Source organism: Chelonoidis abingdonii, chromosome 2, assembly GCF_003597395.2.
Source record: "Chelonoidis abingdonii isolate Lonesome George chromosome 2, CheloAbing_2.0, whole genome shotgun sequence".
Classification (NCBI taxonomy): domain Eukaryota; kingdom Metazoa; phylum Chordata; order Testudines; family Testudinidae; genus Chelonoidis; species Chelonoidis abingdonii.
This window is the reverse complement of record NC_133770.1, coordinates 120,300,483-120,323,211: the sequence shown is the minus strand read 5'-3', so window position 1 is coordinate 120,323,211 and position 22,729 is coordinate 120,300,483. Positions and strand designations below refer to the sequence as shown.

Here is a 22,729-nt window from a genome sequence, read left to right as displayed (position 1 = left end):
CGTGCCTTAGCTCAGAATGTGCCGTATAATTAAGAGCCCCTTTGAAAGTGCTTCTCAGTGTAGTGTTGTCTCTGACAGGCTGTTCAATGAAGTCTTGCTACTGCTGCAGCTTCCTACATGGATGTGCAGATCAGTTCATTTGGAAACTGTGCCCCTCATTGCCCTGCTCTGTTTGCTATTCAGCCAAGTCCTGCAGCTGCTGCTACTGCTTAGAGCACAGACCCATTAAGAAAGCTGGGGCACTGGAGTAGCTGTCTCAGCTGGAAGAGTTGTGTTCCATTCATAGCTGGGACTGGTGCATATAGCACTGGGATGAAGGCACATTTATTTTACTTTGTATTTTCCCATGTTTCTGAGTGGGACAGTGCCCATATGATAGGGCCTCTCTCCTAAACCCATCAGACCCCAAAGGCTTCCCTAGTTACTATGCAAAGGACTCTCTGGGGCAAATCAGGCTTTTGGCTCAGTCCAACAGCAGTGGCAATGGGAGCACCGTCCTGTGCCTCTGCCATATAGCAGGGGAATGGGAAGGCATCCCTTTTGCCTGAGGATGCAGAGGGCCTTATCAGCACCCCAGAAAGCTGGAGCTGAGCGTAAGGTGCAGGGTTGGCTGGCTACCCTCAAAGATGCTGGAGGTGAGCAGGGCATATAAGGCCAGCACTCCGTCCTCATTCCCACTCACCCCAGAAGGCTGTTCCGGTCCTTGGCATTCATATAGTGATTATTTTACCCACAGACCCCAAAGCACTTTAACAAAGGTAACTAGCATGTTCTCCATTGTACATGTGGAAAAGGCAAGGCACAGAGAGGTAAAGTGACAGCCCCCACTCACACAGTGAGTTGGTAGCACAGCTGGGAATAGAACCTGAGTTGGTAGCACAGCTGGGAATAGAACCTAGAATTTCTCATTCCTACTCTGGCCTTCTATCCATTACTGCCTCTTGTTGTCAAGTGGTTTAGGCAGCCTCGGGGTCTATCTGGGAGTCAGCATGGTGCCATGAAAGCTTAGTCTTATAGCTGTATTTGGATGATATTCGCCCTCAAGGTCCACACATCATCTGATTAATAAGAACTGAAATACTGATATTGTCTGAATGTCAATCTGTTCACCAATCCCTACTCCAAACTAAGAGACTGATCTCCAAATTGATGGTCTGTCAACTACATTCTCCTCTCATTCCAAACTGGCAACCATTTCTCCTTCACTGTTTTCTAACAGCAATAATGCATATTCATGGAGAGGCTAATCCATCTATCTGATGATAAATGTGTCAAACTATAGTTTGTGGCTCACATATAGTAATTCATTGTATAAGTAGCCAACTAAAAAAAGAAAAGAATTCATCACAGGATAATTCCTAGGCAAAAATATGATTAATGTTGGAATATTTTCAAGTTGTGTCATCCATCTAGTACCATCATGTATATTTCTCTCCTGCCCAAACATAATTAAACTAAAAGAGAACTTTACAATTAGTAATATAGGGGAGTGTTGCTGTACAATAATAACAACTTCAAGAATCTGAAAAGCCCATCATTACTGGCATCCAAATCTGCTATTTAATAATAAAATTGTGACATGTTACAGGGGATTTCAGACTCTTCTTTCATTTCCTGTTTGTAGTCAGATTGTGCCTGAGTGATCACAGCTGAAGCCTAGGGTAGGAACAGACAGCAACTGACAGGCAGGCTCTCAGGGATGTGAAAGAACCACAGCATTGCCACCTCAAATGTTCAAAATCATGGGTCAGGCCCCCCTAAATCATGAGGTTTAAAAATAAGTAAATTATGGGCTCCTTTTCTTTGCCTTCTGGTTTTGGAGCCTTTAAAGAACACTTGGATCAAGCTTTTCTCTGCATATATGAAGGGTAGAAATATAAACCAGCAAAAATAGGTGAGATTCTCACATAATCCCTTGTCTCCAGATGCTGGGGTTTTAAGTAAACCATCAAATATTGTGAGACTATCAATAAAAATCATTAGAATTGGCAACTCCCTCCTTATTTCCTGCTTCATGATTCCAGCTCTGGCCCCTCCATGATGAGTATCAGTAACTTGGGGAGGAAGGGAAAGGCAAGTTGCCACCACTTGCAGCAGTTAGGGGGCAAAGAAGCAAGTGAAAAAGCCTGTGACCATTCCATCATCAATGACAGGGTAGGGAGGGGAAATTGAACTCTCTGATAGTGAGAGGGTAGGGTTAGTGCTCTGATGTGCTTCTTGCAGGAAGCCAGCTCTCCCTAATCCTCCATACCGGCTTGGGAGGGCCAGGCTATCATTACCAGTGCAAGGGTCAAAGGTGCTAATTTGACCCTCACTCTAGCAGAAGGTTGGTTTTAGTGTATATTTTCTGCTTTTGTTATCAGCCATGCTGGCCTTGTAAGAATGCCATCACTCTTGACCTGCTGCTGAAATTTGTACTGGCATCTCAGCCCCCAGGCAGATGCTACTACTTACCTAGTGCCCTATATCCCAAACTGCTGCTATTCACCTTGCTGTCCATCTGGAGCCTTGAAAAGCAGGGAAGCAGAAGGTGGGACGATTCTCTTACATCTGTAACAGACTTCTTGGGAGCTTGCCCCTCAGCTGATCATGCTCCAGACATCATAAATGATCAGCCTTGAAGGCCCACAAAGGTCCCATTTACTTTGAAGACCTCAAGTCATTTTGCTGCAGTTGAGATCAGGTGATGCTCTTGAGATAAAAGCCCCTTGACTTCGGTTCAGTTGTGAGGTTGGCTGTGCAACTCTACCGGAGTTTAAGGGCATCTGGAGCCTTTTCTTACCTTCCCTGCACAGAGTACCTACATTGCCAGATCTTGCACAGCCTCCTGCATGGGTGGATGGAGCCTTGACTTCACACTCCCCTCACAATGCTATGGCCAGCAGAGCTAAGCAGGCAGAGATGAAGAAACAGAGGCAGATTCATGACTCCCTGAGGCTCCTGCTCCATAGCTGTGTTGCCCCTTCCTCAAGATGGATTGCGAAGTGACAATATGATCCCTAATGGGGAGGGAAATGGGCTTTTTGAGGGATGAGTCATTGACTCTGAAATTTACTTCCCCAGCTGATGTGCCAAAGCTTGATTTTTTTTTAAACTTTCTTGCCATGCTGCATTACTTACTGCTTCAAAGAACGGCACCGAACTTGTAAGAGGGGGAAGAATGACCTTTCTGTTCTGAGGGGGATTTGGGAGGGTTCATTTTTGGACATAAAAATTGGTCCTATTATCTATTTTTTGTAAAATACAAATTGCACATGGGCCCAGAACCATGGATAGTCACAAATAACTAAATACATACACAAAATAAACTCCTTGCATATCTGGAGTTCCCTCAGAGTGAATTGTGGAAGCAGAGATAATTTGCCACATCTACTGAGGTGAATTAGAAGAGCATCAGGCTTATCTCTAGACTTCCTTGTTTTTAGTGAGGAGACATAAATATGTCATCTTATCGTTTTTAAAGGTCTTATTTGATAACTCATTTCCTTTTTATTGCAGCGAAATTCGTAGGAGATACTTTTTCTATCATCACGAAGAGTCCTTCAGTTAGGCGACCAGATGTCCTGATTTTATAGAGACAGTCCCGATATTTGGGGCTTTGTCTTATATAGGCTCCTATTACTCCCCACCCCGTGTCCCAATTTTTCACACTTGCTGTCTGGTCACCCTATGTTCAGTGATGAAGTGCTCAGGCTTTAATCTCACACACTGCTTGCCTTGCCTTCAGACATTATTACAATCAATATAATTTGTGTTAGGATGGTATAAAGCAATGGAGTGGGAATGAGGGAGGAACTGGATGATTCTAGGCATAGAAAGACTGGACCAAATCCTGAGACAGCATAAATGTGCCAAAATCTAACGAGGTGCAGCCATTTAGGCAAGTGTAAGTAAAGGCTTGTCTCCATTTAACACACTACAGTGGCACAGCTACAGTGCCAGGTTGTCCTGCTGGCTTAAGAAACCTGCCTCCTTGAAAGGCAGTAGCTAGGTGGATGGAAGAATTCCACTGTCGACCTAAAGCTGTCTACATGGAGTGTTGGGTCAGCTTATATCACTTGGGGTGTGGATTTTATCTGGGTCAACCTAATATTCTAGTGTCGACCAGGCCTAAGGCATTCACGTGGTGCAACATGCGTACACTGAGATACACGAGCACCCTGTGGTGGTGTAAAAGGATCCTGTGTGCTCTTCGGTGGGGGCAGAGAGGCTAGGTCAGAAAAGGGACATATCCTCTCAGAAAAGGCTGTGTGTTTAAGTCAAAAGGCAAGATCAGCTCATCCTGCAGTGATTTAAGGAGGGGAAAGGGAACTCAAGTCGATGATGTAAGTTAGGGTAGCCCTCCCAAGATACACTTTGCACCAAAGCAACCAACAGAAGTGTCATGCAACACATCTAACCAGCCCCTCAAAAAAGACTTCAGTAAAACAACAAGTACTGACAAGGTACCCAGAACACCATAATTACTGTGTGTCAAAGATGCCCTTTACTGAAATTTGCCATCTCGCACAGGGCATCCTTGGCCATACTATATTAAAAGCTGAAGCCAGGAGAAGGCCAACCGCTAAAAGGAAGTGGTTTAAACCACTGCATAATATTTCATAGTCTATCAACCCAGCAGGTCACCAGGGAGTTGAAGAAAAGAAGGTTGAGGATGCAAACAGACACAGCATAAGAAACTTCAACTTCAGCACATAACAAATGGCATCAGCAGGAGGGCAAACAAATCATAGGTTCCCAAAAGGATGGGCACCTAACACACACTGCATGCACCAGAGGAAACCAAAGAATTGCCAGCCAGTCTGTGCCACCATCAAAGGTATGGCATAGCATGATATTTCAGAGATTTCTCTACTGCATTCCTGCCTGCCATCTTTGCAGATGCTTCCAACCCCTCATTAATGTCGTTAGTGCTATAGATCCTGTAGCCTTTGTCAAGCTGCTAAGAGCAAACTGCCTCCTCTGTCAATTTTTCTAGCCAGCTAGAGTTAAATCACAAATTCTTCTAGTGTAATTTGCCTTTGAATCACAGCAGGATCTCACTTTGACCCTCCAGGATACTCACTTTAAATGCTGGAACAAATTTTCCAAAGTAAATGCTTGCAGTTGTGCACTTAGACTTGTATGCATATAATTTATGCTCACAAATGTGATGTGTATGTACATAGTGAGTATTTGTGCATGAACGTAGTCAGCTGGGCACCCAACTAACAAGTACGCATGTAAATACCAGATGTAGTTACACTCATTGGGCATTTACATTCATAGCTTAGACATGTGTGCAATCACGTGCCTAAATTTGAAAATCTGGCTTGCTGTATTTTAAATTTACTGTACATCACTTTTACACACAATTTTCAGGACTGCATTTTCCGCACTGAGACTATTATAGCTGTAAAAGAAACTGAGAAAATGCTCAATGAAACTGGTAATTGAAATAAGCAGGGGTCGTGTTGTATCATAATTTGGGGTCAGGAACTTAGAACTGATGTCTTCCTAAAATTCAGAAGTGCCAAATTGATACGTGAGGTAAACCCACTGAAATCAGTGGAGTTACACCAAGGATGAATTGGCCCCTCAAATGCATGTTTTCCGGAAGACTACTACCCTCTTCTAGCCAAGGGAGTTTTTTAAAATCTGACAAAAAACTGGTGCAGTCCAAGGTAAAGGGATTAAAATCATTAAACCTGGAATGCACTGCAACAAATTGTACCAAATTCATCCCCACTGCTTATTGTTCGACTATTTTCCAGTTATGAAGTTTCAAGCTTTGAGAGCATCATTCCTTGTAGAGTCAAAAAATTTCAAACCTAGGGAGCCTAAAGCAAAGCATCTAAAGCTATATTTAGGTACTTAAATAAATGGCCTCATTTTCATGTCCAATCTGCAGCTTCCACTGAAGGCAAGGGAGCTGAACACAATTCATCACCTCTGAAAATCAGGTCAGACTTATTTAGATGCCTGAATACGGATTTAGGTTTCTAGCTTTGCAAACAAGTTTTGAAAAATGTGGCCTCTGTTTTTTAATTATCACATGATACATATGTGCTATCACTTGTTAAATTCTAAACCAAAACAGGAACAATTTGCAGTACTGTATACCAAAGACAAATACTTCAAAGACATTGCTGTCTGTGGGTATTATGCTTCATCTTTGCCTAATGGTACTGAAAAACTAAAGCTAATTGACTAAGTTGAGGTAATCTCTGTAAAACCAAAAAGTACAAATACATTAAAAAATAGCAAATATCTTACCATAGGCCCTGGTGGCCCCATTGCTCCATGTTCACCCTGTGAGAGAGACATTTATATTAGTGATGAAGAGAAACTCTAATGCCTTGTTGGCCTGGTTGATAATGGAGTGCAAATCCACCAAGTGTTCCAAAAGAACTTGGTAACAGTATTAGCTTACCTTCTGCCCTTGTCTTCCTGTTAGTTCTCTTTGAGATCCATCTGCAGATATGATAAATCCGGGTTCTCCCTTTTCACCCTACAATTCACATAATCATTTGGCGATGTTTATACAACCGTTCTAAACAAAGCTTTACTTGCACTGAGCAGACAACTTCAAAAGATCAGTGCAGCAACATTTTTGTTAGTTCCAAGTGGTGACAGGCTGGTTGGGGAGGTGGCAACTACAAAAATGTGACTAGGGTGGATTCAATTGTGGGGGGAGATGAGGGTTGTTTCTTTTTTAACCACGGTACGATAAAACAAAAATATCCTGCTCCTAAAAGCCCTGAAAGAAAATCAAAATAGTGCAGCAAGCCTTCCCTTATCTAGTGCCCCTATGTGAAAGTGTAACATGAAACCTCAATAGCTCCCTGGCTGTCATCAAAGCAAAGGTCTTTTCTTCTAAACATTTGGAGCACGATGCTGTCCTGTTCCCTCTAGCCAATAAACTTTAGCCACCGAGAGCTGGGCTGTGAACCCCTTAGTTTCACTAATGAGCTGCTACTCCAAGGAGGGATCCCATTGAATTCAATGGGACTAATCACACGAATAACTGCTCCACAGTGGGAATAAGTGGTTTCCAGTGTGGCCCCAGTAGCTGCCATCACCCACCCTACTGCAACCGAGGCATCCTGAACCACCTGGCCCCATAACCTCAAAGTGAAGCAATGTGGCCTCTGGCTTGACATCAACCCCGCTCACCACAGTGACTCTGCTGAATACTCAGCTCCATGCACTGCCATTCTACTGCATCTTCCCTGAAAGCTTTAGAAATGTTTGAGTCACTCATACTTAGGCTCCCAAGAAGGCTGACCCGGACGTGTCACTAACCCCATCTTTTGTTCAGTACTATGGACTCAGTGCCATGAGGAAAGTATTCCATGGATTTCTAAAGTGAATATTTCCCCAAATATTTCTTCGCAGGCCTACACTCCCAGGGATCCTTCAGCTGTACAGCCTGAGATCAGCAGCCTTAAAAACCGCTGCCATTCTTGGCTCAGGATCATTGGAAGATCATTGACCCTGTGGTCAAACACATGCCAGAAACTCAGCATGCCATCTTTCATTCATCAGGATGTAATTTCACAGATAAGGAGTGCTAGTTTTGCTCCTGCTCTGGGAACCTATTTCAGACTTTAACTAAACAATATCTCACCATCACATTAACTGACAAGAAATCAACGAAACAGTTGTATAAGCTACTTAAGAATGCAAAGGCAGAAGAATGGTATTTTGCTTTCCTTTTTCTCTTCTCATCCTCAAGGTTGCAGTAGCCCAGTTGTTCCTGACCACCTGCTTCCTGCCCCTATTCATCTCCTAACAATGCCACAATCCCAAACCCCACAGAATTAGAGTCCTCAAATCCTGCTCATTCTGTGCAGTGGATTTCTGTTACAGGCAGGGTCCTCTGTACCCATAAAGGAGGGAGCAAGATTTATCCTTCTATAATTTACATAGCCTTTTTGCTGAGATTCCTTTTTCCTTCCTATACTGTTGGCATGGATGATTAGTTTACAGAAAAAGGTCAGCTCATACCCAAAATGTTTAATGTTTATGCAGAGTCATTCTGACAGTTGTGCAAAATGAAATGTAGAGTTTCAGCATCAGAGTCTGCATATTAGTCCCCAAGAGAATTTCAAGGTATTTTGTTTAATATTGCTGATTTCCACTGAAATCTCTTTTGAAACTCTAGCAGCAACTCATTAATATCCCTGTGGAGAGCAAAATGAAAACCATAAATGCAACAGAATAATGCCACCAGACGTAAATTTTTTAACACATTTCTGAGCATATCCATCTCTCTAGTGCACATGTGATGCTACTCATTCCTTCTTACCCGTTGTCCTTTTGGTCCTTGTAACCCAGTCAGTCCAATGGCACCTTTTGGTCCCCTTGGGCCCTGAACGAGTAAAAACAAAAGTCTGTGTGTCTCTTTTATAACTGGTTTGGACAAAAGCTTTTCAGATACCAGTTGAGCATAAGGAAGCACATTTTGATCAATTTAATTTCAGATAGTTGGAGATCTGAAACTTTGAATCACTCCAGTTTTAACTGTCCCAGGAATTCCTTTCTCTAGTCTAAGGCCACTGCTATCTTCATCACTTAGTTACAGAAACTATTCCCTACAGTTGTCCTGTGGAGAAAGGTTGGCTTGCATTTTGTGTTGCAGATTTCCCTTAAAAGTGCACTGAAAACTGTTTTTTTTTACCCTGCAAAAGCTGAATTCCAGTTTCTGTGAATCTTCTGCATCAGTAAAGAACAAAACTAACAGCTAAAGCAGATGAGAGTGACATTTAAGTCTTCACAATTATTCTAGTAACAATTAGGGATCTTATACAACTTGTTACATTAATTTTTAAAAGCTTCTCCGTTCTTTTTCTCTGTTTCTATGCAGCCCACAAAACCCTGACCTACCTTTTGCCTAGATTATTCTTTCTATGGACTATGGAGCTTTGGATCCTGTACCCAAGCCTACACTCTGAAACCATCAATGGCTTTTGAAACTTTTGAAAAATTCTTATATCTGAAACCATAAACTAAATAAAATTGGTAGGGAGTTACAATTTGATCACAATAATAGACAGACAGCATGACACTAAGGTGCTAGGATTTTGGTATTATATCATTTTGGAGAAGCCCTATAGAATTTAATAAGAATTAATTTTGCAGAGTTCTTTGTATCATCCTATAGAATTTAAACAGGGTATTGTGTCCCTGTTATAGAATATTATAGGATGGGCCAAAAAACCTATAGAAAGGATATAATTCTCTATTAAATGCTATACCTTTGAAGGTAATTTCTTTAATATACTACTGATTTCATCCCTTAATAAATTCTGTAGGGCTTTTTTATAGGGAGTAAACACTTACCAGACCTGGTTACAGATTTAAAATATGGCACTAAATTGAATTAAGTCAAATATTAAGTATAAATATGATACAATTTATATACCAAAATGGATTATGCATCTTTTAACTTCCATTGAACAAGCGTTTATTTCTAAAGCATTTGTTAACATTCATCCTAGTTTTACTCAGACTTACATTCTCCCATTTGACGTTTATGAACTTTGAGAATTTGTCAGGCTTTGTATCAATTTTGTATGATTCCAAAGCTGAAACATTAATAAACTCATTTCCATATTTAAAACTGACTTAAAACCTTAGAACATAACACTTACAGGAAATCCTGGTAGACCAGGCCTGCCGTCTGGCCCCTGTAAAATGCAAAAAACACACAAGTACATATTATAGACTTGTAAAATGGATTATACAGTTTCTATGTATCTACTAGTTTGTGAACATTAACCATTTTTTAACTGTATTTATATGCAAAATACTTCATTAAGGTGGTTTAAGGTTGCAGACATGCAGCACTGTCCTATGCTCTCTCCAGAGCATTAGAGATTAATTCTCAAATGTTGGAAAACCCAGGAAATACAGAGAGTTTAGGTGACATTTTCCTCACAGCACAGCCACATAATATCTTAACTCTGCCCCCTCCATCCTAAGGACATCACGGTACTTTACTCCTTCTTCAGCCTCTGCCAGCCAGCAGCAAATAGCTCATGGATCAGTGGTGTTATACAAAGAATAGAGAGGTCCCATTGCACTGTGAATAGGAGACCTGATTTGGATTTCTGCTGAGCACAAAGGAAATGGCAGATTTGTTGAGGGAAGTAAGGTACTGTTATCATCCCAGTCCCTCTTGCCATCGCCAGGGGTCAAATTTAAAGCTGAATGGCTATGCTGTGTGTGAAGAGTCATCTGTATTGTCATCGTGGTGAGCTTGGCAGTCTACTACTCCCCCTGTTGTCTCTCCTTCCTTTTTAGGAAAAGGTCTAAGGCCTGGCTGTCCACTACAGGTAGCAAGGGAGATTTCTTGGGTGGGAAGCACAAGGTTCTCCTTCCCTCTGGAGCCCAGTGATGCAGTGTGGCCCACCAGATCCCCAGCATGCCTTCTCCAGAGCTGTAACTGAAATATAACATTATATGCGCTATATACACCACCCAGAATGCATTTTTGCTGCACAATATAGAAGGTGCAAGTTACGTTAGAATCTACTGTTGTGAGAAATGCTGGACTGCAAAAAAGAGCTACTGCCACAATTACAGGGGCCACTGGACAGGGCAAGTGGAAAAAGGCCAGGAGAGCACAAATGACAGGTTGCAGCGAAGGGGCTAACAAAGTCTGAAACAGAACTTTCCAGAATCTCAGAAAGGATTCAGCCTTAATCCACTTCAGGGGTGGACAGAAGTTTGACCCTTGCTTCAATTAAATAAAACCATCTGTGTTCAAAACAAGAGTTAAACCTTTACTTTGGTAACAGGAGCTATCAACACAAGCAATGAAAATAATAAAAGACACAGTTTGTTATGTCAGATAAATTGTTCTAACAGGATACTCTGAGCATCTGGCATTTCCTGCCCCATTTGGGGAGGCTTAGCCTCCAAGCCTTTTATACCCACTGCCCATAAGGTTTATAAAGGTGAGCCACTCAAATCCATAAGACACATGGGCCCAATTCTACCTTCATATGCATCCACAGAGCTCCCACAAAGTGAATAGAAAATGAATGTGCTGTCTTGACTTCTCCTCTAAACCCGTTTTTTTTTTTAATTAAAAAGCAAAAAACAAACAAACAAAAACCCCATCCCCACCCTAGCACAGCCTGCTTCCTCAAATGTGGCTTTGGGGACAACAGGGCTTTTGGGACAAGCGATTCCCAGTCATTGTGCACATGATGCTTAGTTATCAAGGGAGGTGGGACCTGCAGGGAACAGCATTGAGCACATCCAAAAATATAACCTTAAATCAAGTCTGCTTTGTTTTGTATAAAAGCAATGATGCAAAGAAGCCTGAGCACACTGGTGAATCTAACTGTTGGAGCTTGGAATCAGTACAGAGAAGCATCCAGAATTTCAGATGTTTAATTGAACTCTCCTAAACTCCTGGCTGAAAAAAACAAGTCCAAAATCTTGTATCAATAGTTGTCTCATAAGATTTCCCTCTCTTTCAATCACAGCTAGAAATGCCATGAGAACAGTCTCATTTGCAGTAGTTCAGGATTTCTGGTTCTAGCCTCAGGCAGAATGGAGCAAAATCTTATCAGAACATTTCAGGACCCTAAAAACAAACTAACGAGCAAATAAAATGTCTGGTCCTAGAAACGGATGCAAGCTTAGTAGACTCTGGGCTTTTATTTTTTTCTGCACCAGTTCTCCTCTTCCAGTCAGGTAGACATCTGTCGTTCAGGGTCAGAGTTTGTCCCATCTCTCATGTCTTTATTTATAATACATTTACACAAATGTAGGGAAGTTAGTTTACCAACACAGGATCCAACTCTGTTCTCAGAACATCTCTCTCCACATGTTAGAGAGTAAGTGAGTGTGTGTGTGTGTGTGTGTCTAAAGAACAGGGAGGTGGGCTTTGCACAGTATTTAAAGAGAGGCAATGAAGTATGAAACAAATCCTTGCATTTAATGAAGCAGAATATACTCACTGGAGGCCCAAGCAGTCCTTTAACTCCAGTAAAATTAGAAATTCCATCCGTATCATTGAGTAGCAGCTAAAAAATAAGGACAAAGAACAGGGTAGCTCAAATATTAAATTGGTTCTCTGGGGTACACGCATTTCTAGAGATGGCACAGACAGCTTATAACATCCTATTATAACAGTGGAGATAGAGAACGTAGACCAGGCTATCGGGAACATTCTTTGTTTTTTCCTTTTGTGTCGTGCATTTGGAATACCACTACTTTGCATTTCTATTACACCTTGTATGTAACGATCTCAGAGTGCTTTACAAACATTGAAGAACTGAGTCTCATTATGCCCCCGTGAGGTAGGAATCCCTCACGTTACAGATGAGGAAATAGACACAGAAGGGTTGTGACTTGAGATCATCTTTTCTCTATAGGATGAAGATTAAAACAAGTGCTTTAGACCCCATGCTTCAGTGCTGAGTGGGTGTTGGAGTCTGAGGCTACAGCTACACTTGTAGATGTAACGTGCCGGGAGTTAAACCAGCCCTTGGAGACAGCAGCAGGGAAAGCGCTGCCACGTGTTTACATTGTCAGCTGCAAGCACAGTGGGATGGCCACATTAACAGTTCTTGCAATGCCACAGAGAGCACTGCAGTGTGGTAGCTGTCCCAGTGTGCAAGTGGCTGCAGCGTGCTTTTCAAATGGGGGTGTGGAGTGTGACAGGGAGTGTATTGTGTGTATGTGGGGGGAGAGACAGTGTGTTTCGGGGGGCAGAGAGTGTGTCAGCATGCTGTCTTGTAAGTTCAGACAGGGGGAAGGGGCAAACCCCTGACATCAGCCCCCACCCCCCCACCTCTCTCTCTCACACACATGCACAAACACCTGCCTCTGCAGCAGCAGCATTCCACAGTAATTGTTTGCTTTGTGTCCTGGAGCAGATAAGCATGCTGGCTGTCAGAAACGGAGCTTTGAAAGGGGATATTCACATGCCTGCCTCTGAGTTCAAAACAATGACCAGGGTGGCCACTTGACTTCAAGGGATTATGGGATGTTTCTGGAGGCCAATCACAGCGCAGTAATGCAACACGTCATCCACACTGATACCCCAGTGCTTCAGCCAAAACACAGCAGAACTCCATGCTTCTTATGGAGGTGGATTACCAGGGGCACTCCAGCCGTGGAGTCCAAGTACCTTACCAGTTTGGACACCTGAGGAGTTACGGCATCCAGGGCTGATTTAATGCACTCTGACTTGCAACTGTAGCCAAGCCCTGATTGTGCACAACTCATTGCAGGATTCAGGCTCTAATGACATTTTGTTCCTATTTCATTTTGGTTTTGGACAGATTGAAATTATTTTCCCCATATTGTATAATGCAGTCATATGTTACAGTACAGCATGATGGTGACGGCTTGGTTTTGTAAACTATCCATATATGCCTTTTACATAGAAGAAACCCTATTACTCATCCTTATTCAATTCTTTTACTTTCTTCCTGATAGTTCTACTTGCTTTAAAAAACATATCCCTTCTTTGATCTCAGATGTCTTCACACAGACTTTAACTTGTCCAATTTGTCTTCTGATTTGTATATCATTCTTTCATCTAAGCAAGCAATGCTATCCACTCCAGATTCAGACTGCATATGTTGTAAAATACATCCTGTGTAATACCAGCACTTGAACTCCAAATCACCATCATTTGCTATACCAGGTACAGACATGGTGTTTTGAAAAACACCCGACAAAGTGGATATTCACCCACGAAAGCTCATGCTCCAATACATCTGTTAGTCTATAACGTGCCACAGGACTCTTTGCTGCTTTTTGAAAATTGCTGTTTGCAAGGGGGCATGTCAGAAAAGGAATAGCAGGGAAAAAAAATCTCCTTTGACCATCACATCAGGGAACATTTATAGCACTGAGCACTAATACATACAATGAATTGGGCACACTCCAGATTCACTGCCCTCCAGGTGCGATACAGCCTCCTAAAGGATGTTGTTCTTTGATGGATGCTGCTACCTGCCTCCTTTTAATATATATGCCACAATATGTGCAAAGATGGGTGCCAATAATTAGGAGCTGAAATGTGTATTTATGTACCTGGAAACCTATTTGAGGTCCATGTGTCAGCACTCTGCCCCTGAGGAGAGCAGCATCAGACCCCTGTGCAGCTTGCTGTAGCCCGGCTCCCAGTGTAGCAGAATCTCATTGGTTCCACTTATTCCAGGCTCTGTGTCCTCCCAGACAGGAGAAGATGTGTGCTAATTACTTCAATTACAGCAATAAAAGCATTCGGCTTTTGCACTTGTTCTGCCATAACTTCAGTTGGTGGCAGAATTCCAGGAGCCTGAGGTTACACAATCCTTTTGAATTACTCAGTATTTAACCATTCATTTTGGCTCTGATCTAGAGATTATTGAAGTCAATGGAAAAACTCCCATTGATTTCAACCTGCTTTGGACCACACAATTTGTGTATAGTGTAAACGATCTGTAGCCTCAGTTAGACACTATGTGTGTGCCAGGCAAGCACACACATTTTAAGCATACTATAGCTATATGAAAATACAGAGTACACAGATGCCTATCATATAGCAGGCTCCTGGACTCTCCATTCCACACCAAGTGTAGTCATTTGCCCTGTTTTTTTGCTTTGTTTGTTCTGCAAGCAACGTTCACAGTGATAATGCAGCAACAACACCACTTGCCATTTCACGTCAGCCTTGTAAGACCATATCCTGAGTGCTGCCTAAAACATGGGACTTTGTTTTTTTACTAATATGTTGAAGAAACAACAATATTCGTTAGCTTTACTGGTTAATGGATTCTTGGATTTTAAGTGCATTATGTGTGGAGCTTTCAGCTGCTCATCCCATGGGACATTAAAATGCTAGAGGCAGAATTGCTAAAAGAACATAATGCAAAAATCATTTACATTTACTTTATATTCCTGGATCAGACTCTCTCCATTCCTTCCTCATTAGTTTTTTGGACATTAAATATGATGGATCAATAACAGAAAAAGGAAGTTTGCTGCTCACTCCCCCCCCCCCCCAAAATGGTTTCTATTGAACTTTATGAGGTGTGGGGGCGGGATTTCAGAAAAGCATCAATTACAGTTTTACACTGAAAAGACAAATGGTGTAAATGTTCTACCAAAGGACAAGTGTGACTTACTGGCCCTTCAAAATGGCCAAAATATAAAAGTTCACAGAGCAGAATAGCCTAAATGATTTACTTGTCACATTTTAGCGTTTCATATCAGCAAATTACAACAAACTAGGAGAAAAAAACTCATTTGTATTGGGCTTTGGATTAACAATGTGTGAATGTCAGGAGGAATTCAGAAGAAAGGAATGTCTGAACAACTGAGACTCTCTTTGGGCGATGATTATTAATTTCTGTTGCAGTAGCTCACCTGGGCTTCAATCACAACAATTTGAGGCCCCATTGTGCTGGGCACTACACAAACACACACAGATCCTTCTCTGAATTGATTACAACCTAAGGCCCCAGTGCTGCAACTGATAGACTGCAGTGACTGAACTGAATGGCGCTCGTGTATTATCAATTTCAAGACCAGAGCCCAATTTCCTTCAGCTATTGTCTACCTAGTAATATCTATCTACTACACAAGTAATAAAGTTTGAAATATAGAAAAAGAATATGATTGTGATGTTGCTCTAGCACCAGGGTTTAAATTGCCAAACTGACTGACAGAAAGTGGCATGGTGCTGGCATGTCTGCTTGCATTAGGTCTGCTGTGTGTCCAGTGCTACTGATGTTTCAGGATGCTTTCCTGTGAAGCTGAAATAGCAAAATGTACAGGGACGCTAGAACTCTCTAGCTAAGAAAACCTCTATTAGAGCAAAGTTAATACATCTTTATAAATATATCTACTATTCTCAGATCAAGTCCCACCTGGTCTCTTGGCTACATCAACTTATAGAATCAACTTTTTCCAAACTCACTGTGCCTTCAATGCCACAAAAAAAACCTAGCCAACTATTAGTGGCTAGGTTGAGAGCTAAATGGGGATACTCAGCATTTACTTTGTCTATTTATAATACTAGTTTCTTGCAAATGCATATACAGTTGAATGCATTTATTTGTAACCCGCTCCCTCACTTCATATGTCATTTGTCTTCCTAGACTACAAAGTCTCTGGGGCAGAAGCTAGGTTTTTGTATATATGTATCTGAACAGCACTTAGCATAACATAGCCCTAGTTGACAGTGGGGTCCCTGGACACTACAGTAATGTATAGTGAAGGTATTTGATACAGGAGTCCTGGATAATAGAGAGGACACACAATACATTTCCTCGGCAGTAGTTAATCACCGTATTAATGAGTGGAGTGTGGCAACTGTGAAGTGTGTGGAGAAGCTGCTTGGCCTCCAGCGTGCTAACGTCGTCGTCATCTGTGTCAGCTTCAGGGATGCTCGGCACGTCACTCACATAAGTGCCTTCCAGCCAACGAGCTCATAATCCTTTACAAACATTAACAAACTGAGCCTCAACACAGCCATCTCAAGTGGGCATGGCTATCAAACGAAGGCAAGAGATGTTAAAAGTCTTAAGGTCACCCAGAAGCACTGTGGCAGAGCTAGGAAAAGACCATAGATCTCCTGAGTCTCAGTCCAGGGCCTACACCATCAGATCATCCTTTTACCTGAAGGCTATTAAAAAAGCTGCCAAAAATTAAAGCAGAAACTGGATGAAACACACAGTATTAATTCCTTCATTCACCCAGGGTTTTTGAACCCCTTTCAAGATAACATGTTCATTCTCATCCTGCAAAGAAGCCACTCAAACTCCTTTGGGGCTGTGGTCACCATCATTAGGGACCCACTTTCCGCCACAATTGTTATCGCTGTCAGAAACCTCGTTGCTTTAGTCAATATAAAATGTAAAGTCTGAGTTAGATTTCTGACTTTGTTATTGCCTAGCTCCTATCATGCAGATTCCTCACCTCTGACTACAAGCCTTGGCAGACTGCAGCTAACCACCTGCCTTCTCTCAAACAAACAGAATCCTTCAGAGGGTAAGATTACATAGCTCTCCTGAGTGAACAAGTTTCCTGTAGCCATTCACAGCTTCTCCAATTCCCAATGTCATACCAAATTGACTCCACAGACTTTCGTAGTCAGTTTGCAGTTTGGTTCATGCAAATTTCTACGGTCTTTTTTTTCCCTACTAGTATTATCTATAACCTAAAAGCCTGAAACAGACTAAGCAAACCCCACTGAAAATGTGTGTGTTGTGAAAGGATGTGTGGCTCTCTGTACCACCTTTCACCAACATGCTCTTTGACACTTGCTGATACAACTTCTGCAAAAAGGCTATTTCTTTGGTTTGTATGGTACACTGGTAAAAAGCATGGTGGAGTCTAGGCACTACTGCAATTTGATTCCAGGCATTGCTGGAAATGCAGGGTATGCCTACACTGCAGTTAAGACATCTATGGCTGGCCCGTGCCAGCTGATTCAGGCTTGTGGGGTGTCATAGCTTCCTACTCAGATTTGAACCTTAGCGTTCATAAACTGAGAAGCTAGCATGAACCATCTAAGCTTAATTACCAGCTTAGATCTGATATCGCTGCCACCAGCCAGGAATTTCCAGGGCCTGACTCCCTCTCTGGTCTCCCAAAACCTTGTCTGGGGGACCCCAAGACTCAGAAGCCCTGAGTCTCACACCAAAGGGAAAACAACCTCCTCCCCTTGTCTCCTCTTTATCTCATCCCCAGCTCCCCCTCCCTGGGTTATCCTGGGCGATACTGTACTTAAACTCCTTGAATGCAAAACAGAGAGGGCAATTTACCTTCCCCCCTCCTTCTTCCCCTGAGGCTATGCATTCAAACCTAGTCAAGCTAACCCAAAGAGATTTCCCCCCTCCCTTCGTTCCTTAGCCTTAACCAGAGAAAAACCTCAAACAGGTTTTAAAAAGAAAGCTTTATATAAAAAAGAAAGAAAAAGACATAAAAATATCTTCTGTATCAAGGTGACAATTATACAGAGTCAATTGCTTAAAAGAAAAATATGAATAAACAGCCTTATTCAAAAAGAGATACAATTTAAACATTCCAGCACACACACATGTAAATACAAAACAAAACATATAAAAGCCTATTGTTTTGCTACCTTTGTACTTACAACTGGGAAACTGAAGATGAGAAGCTTACAGATAGAAAAAGATCCCCTCTCATAGCTGAGAGCCAGACAAAGACAAAGAACCAAAAAAATTCCCTCCCCTGAGCTTTGAAAAATCCGGTTTCCTGATTGGTCCTCTGGTCAGGTGTTTGGTTCCCTTTGTTAACCCTTTACAGGTGAAAGAAACATTAACCCTTAGCTATCTATTTATGACAGTATGGTACACTGGTAAAAAGCATGGTGGAGTCTAGGCACTACTGCAATTTGATTCCAGGCATTGCTGGAAACTCAGGGTATGCCTACACTGCAGTTAAGACATCCATGGCTGGCCCGTGCCAGCTGATTCAGGCTTGTGGGGCTCAGGTTAAGGGTCTGTTCATGTGGTGTAGACACTAAGGCTCTGCAGTCCTGTGAGCTGTGAGGGTCCCAGAGCTCGGACTGCAGCTCAAGCCCTAACAGCAACATCAAAATTAAATAAACCCTTAGCCTGATCCCCACAAGCCCAAACCAGCTGGCATGGGCCAGCCATCGGTGTCTAAATACAGTGTAGACATACCTACAGAGGCCTCATTACTTTACGCTTCCCCTGTTCTGTATTCCCTAGTTAATCTTTCTTCATTTTTCATGGATTCTGTAGAGTCACCTGGACATGCTAAGCGAAGCAAACATTCACTCATTTTATTGCCCTCTTTCATCTTTTTGTCATGGCAGGGTCACGGGTGGCCAGACGTAGCAGTGGGGGCCAGAATCCACAGTCAAGACAGAAGTGGAGTCAGCTGGGTCAGAATAGTGGGAAGTCAAAAGAAGGAGACAAACTAGGGATCAGAACCATGAATTGGGAACCAGAGTCAGACCGGGTCAGAATACCAGAGGTTCAGAGGTAGGAGCCAAACTGGAGGTCAGGAGCCACAAGTAAGATGCCAGGAGGCAAGCCGCAGGAGGCATACAGTCCAAAGCAGGGTGAAATCCAGTTATTCAGAGGGCTTCCTGTTCCAGCTGCTGGTTTAAGTAGGGCCAGTGGGCCAGTCAGCCGCTCTGGCACTCTGCCAATCAGACATTGGGGCAGAGCCTAACAATGGAGCTGGGCTTCCTGGGTTCCAGGTAATCCAGTGTCAGCAGGCTGCGAGGTGGAGGGCTGGAGTGTGGTGTTCCCATAATCCTACAGGCTGGATTTGAGACACATGGGTCATGACCAAAATTATGATTGGACAAATGTGTGTATATGGAGGGGGGTTAGATGTAGATATTTATTGCAGATTTTTCCTTTCAGGACTGTATCTATGAACCGAACATCAACACCAGCACCAGTTGTTCTTCACTGCCATGTAACTCCAGATACATTTTAAGGACAGTAAAGTTCTTAACACTTTACAAAGACACTTACCTCTGGTACTGCTATGATTGGCCCGGGTGGTCCTGGTGGCCCTGGTGGTCCAACAATACTGGCACCATCCTGTCCTGGTTCACCCTATTTCAATAGTCGTATAGATGGAAAGACTGTTTATTAAACATCAAATTCCCAGTAGAAATTCAATTAGAAAGAAATTGATCCCATCTTACCTTGGATCCTGTGTCACCCTTGTCCCCTTTTGGACCCTGCATGCAATTTAATAAAGGACTGTTAACAATTTACAAGGGGAAGTTGTGACAATACTTTCCCTCCCACCATCAGAGAACAATGATTCATGAAGGGCTTGATCCAAAGCCCAATGAAGTTGATGGAAGGACTCTGGATTGCAATGGGTTTGGATCAGGCCATAACTGTATATTGGTTTTGAATGTTTTGAGTCATGTCTACTGCCTTTGACAGCGTACAAGTATGACAGAGGGCTGGAAGAACAGAGAGAAAGGAAACAGAGAGAGTATTTTTCACATTTTTTTCCTAAGGGAATCCATGCATGAGATTTATTGAAGGGTTCACAGGTGCGTCTCATGCTGATCTATTATGCATTTTTATGATCACAAAAAATTGTATTTTGTCAGAAACCTGATGTATTAAAAAGAGTCAACCAAAACCTTACTTTTTGTTAGCGTTTATACTGCTTTTTCTATAAACATAAGTTTATACTTTGCAGTTATATGGTACTTGATTTCTATATCTCAGAGTTACTTACAAAGGTGGGTAGCATTTTATAGACAAGGGAGCCAAACCTACAGTTGGTGAAAATCAGCATGGATTTACCAGCCGGAGTTCCAGCCCAGATAATGTGAGAGACAAAGAGGTTTAAGTGATGTGCCCCAGGTTAAAGAGTGAACTAGTATCAGAATCAGGTTTACAACTCAGATTTCCTGTTTCCCAGCCCTATTTTCAATCAACAAGATTATGTATGCCCCTCACACAAATATGCAAATATTTCACTGAATAATAAATTCTATTGAGCTGAGGAGACATTGCTAACAAACTAACATAAGCCAGGAAATTTAGAGTTAATTTACTCAGTTGTTCCTACATCTGACACAGAATGGCATCAGCTCACTACACTTTGTACCGTGAGCGCTGCAACTGTCAACACTGAACAGAAAGTATCACTCATGACCATGTAGGAAACAGAAACTGTTGTAATGGCTTAAAGTAATACGGAGTAGGGATGTGCATGAGGTGCAGGGTTTGGGGCAGGCCATCTCCTCCCTCAACCTCTGCAACTTCCCTTCCAATGGCCAACTAGCCATCTGGCACTGTCTGCCTCTCTGTAACTTTCTTGTGCTGGAAAGCTTCCCAAGGATCCATAAATCCTCTCCTCACTGCTAGGCATGAGCTGGCTGATTGATTTATAATTTGGTGGGTTTTAATTTTTTTTAAAAACACAAAGCAATCAAACCACATTTTTCAACAGCTATAGGCAAATGTTCTCTAACATTTCACTTTCACAAGAGCATTAAAACCTGTGAGCTTCTATTTTTCTCCTCTTCTAATTAAAAAAATTACTCTTTATTCTAGAACATATGCAAATCAAAAAAACATTCACAGGACGACATCTTTTCTGCCAAGTTTCAATACAGAGTGAATTAATTGCCAGTTTACAATAGAAATGCTTAACAATATTAGTGCTTGCAGATTTCTCTAGAAGCAGGAACTTACCAATACATTTAAAAATGTGGTATACCAAAGAGTCTCCAATTTTTTTCATAGTGTGGCCCATATCCTACCATACAGATTCCTTTGTGCATACCACCCTTCCCATTGGTGACAGAATGACATATCTGTTGCAATTACAGTTAATTGTTTACATGGTAACAAAACATCAGGAAAGCATTAAGTGTATTTTCAAGCTTCTGGTGTCGCTGGATACATGGATGAAAGCCAGCACAGTGTAACCAGCCATTCCTCCATGGACAACTACCATGTGCTCTCGGGGTTACTGGTAGTCCCTGGACTACAGTTTGGGAACAACTGTGCTATGTGATCACACAAAGAAAGAGTATGGTGGTACAACTCACTGCATCTCCAGGACGTCCAGCAACACCGGGAAATCCAGGCTTTCCATCTGCACCTTGCTCACCCTATCAAAACAGAAATACATATTCTATTATTAATTTTAAATTCAATGCAGCATCCATGGTATTCTATCAGATTTGTAGAAAGCTACTCAGTTATTCCATTGGAAAAGTTTTAAACATCACACAGTAACCAGTCATTTTTTAAAAAAAATCAATCAGCTAATAAAGCAATTAAGAAAGCAGCAGACATATACAGAGCTGTACTTTCATGCATTTGTTTCTTTATGTTTGGCCACATTGTTTCAGGGGAGACAAGAATCACCACACATAGCAGACAAAGTGAGAGATTCCCTCAGTGAAGGAGATGAATTCAGATAGCACTGTAGTTTTAAAATGTAGATTTGTTTTTGAAGGCATTTTTACGCATTTACAGTACAATGCTCAACAAAAATTTCTTACAAGAAAAACAAAGCTGTAAAGATTCTAAATCTGCCAGATGACCCTGGTTGTGGCTGCCATCCTGGATTCTCTACACTATAGAAGGACTTAGAAGATGATAGTTTATAAAATTTTTCTTTTTCCTTGGTACAGCATGAACTACCTTAATAGTACTGATGTTTCTGCTTCATTAAGAACAGTTCCTACGGCCTTGGCTACATTGGCACTTTACAGTGCTGCAACTTTCGCGCTCAGGTGTGTGAAAAAACACCCCCCTGAGCGCTGCAAGATACAGCGCTGTAAAGTGTCAGTGTAATCAGAGCGGCAGCGCTGGGAGCACGGCTCCCAGCGCTGCACGCTACACCCATAAGGGATGTGGTTTGCGTGCAGCGCTGGGAGAGTTCTCTCCCAGCGCTGCCGCTCTGACTACACTCACACTTCAAAGCGCTCCCGCGACAGTGCTCCCGCAGCGCTACCGGGGCAGCGTTTTGAAATTTCTAGTGTAGCCAAGCTTTTATCACCTCACCTTTTCTCTGCCACCAGCAGAGTATGTTACTGAAAAGCAAATGGGCACTTCATTAACAGTGGGTAAAATTTTCAAAAGAACCCAAGTGACTTAGAAGCCTAGGTTCCATTTTCAAAATGTTGCTTGGGAGGCTAAGGGTACGTCTACACTGCACGATTATTTCGAATTAGCTTAAACCGATATTACAAAACAGATCTAATAAAATCGGTTTAGCGCGTCCACAGTGGGATCCC

The 22,729-nt window shown here is 42.2% G+C and overlaps 1 protein-coding gene and 1 long non-coding RNA gene across 4 annotated transcripts in view; one reads left to right on the top strand and one right to left on the bottom strand.

The window, feature by feature from the left end:
• LOC142046342 (uncharacterized) overlaps positions 1-22,729 on the top strand; it is a 934,987-nt gene that overhangs the window by 599,852 nt on the left and 312,406 nt on the right. The window lies entirely within an intron of this gene.
• Positions 1-22,729, bottom strand: part of COL15A1 (collagen type XV alpha 1 chain) — a 282,178-nt gene that overhangs the window by 51,536 nt on the left and 207,913 nt on the right. For all 3 annotated transcript variants that reach the window (XM_032765559.2, XM_032765558.2, XM_032765560.2), the window contains exons 20-27: positions 21,533-21,595; positions 19,655-19,690; positions 19,479-19,562; positions 11,958-12,023; positions 9,636-9,671; positions 8,291-8,353; positions 6,413-6,490; positions 6,256-6,291 (exon numbers count right to left, since the gene is read on the bottom strand). In XM_032765559.2, the coding sequence (XP_032621450.1) occupies positions 6,256-6,291; positions 6,413-6,490; positions 8,291-8,353; positions 9,636-9,671; positions 11,958-12,023; positions 19,479-19,562; positions 19,655-19,690; positions 21,533-21,595 (462 nt within the window). The remainder of the gene's footprint in view (positions 1-6,255; positions 6,292-6,412; positions 6,491-8,290; positions 8,354-9,635; positions 9,672-11,957; positions 12,024-19,478; positions 19,563-19,654; positions 19,691-21,532; positions 21,596-22,729) is intronic.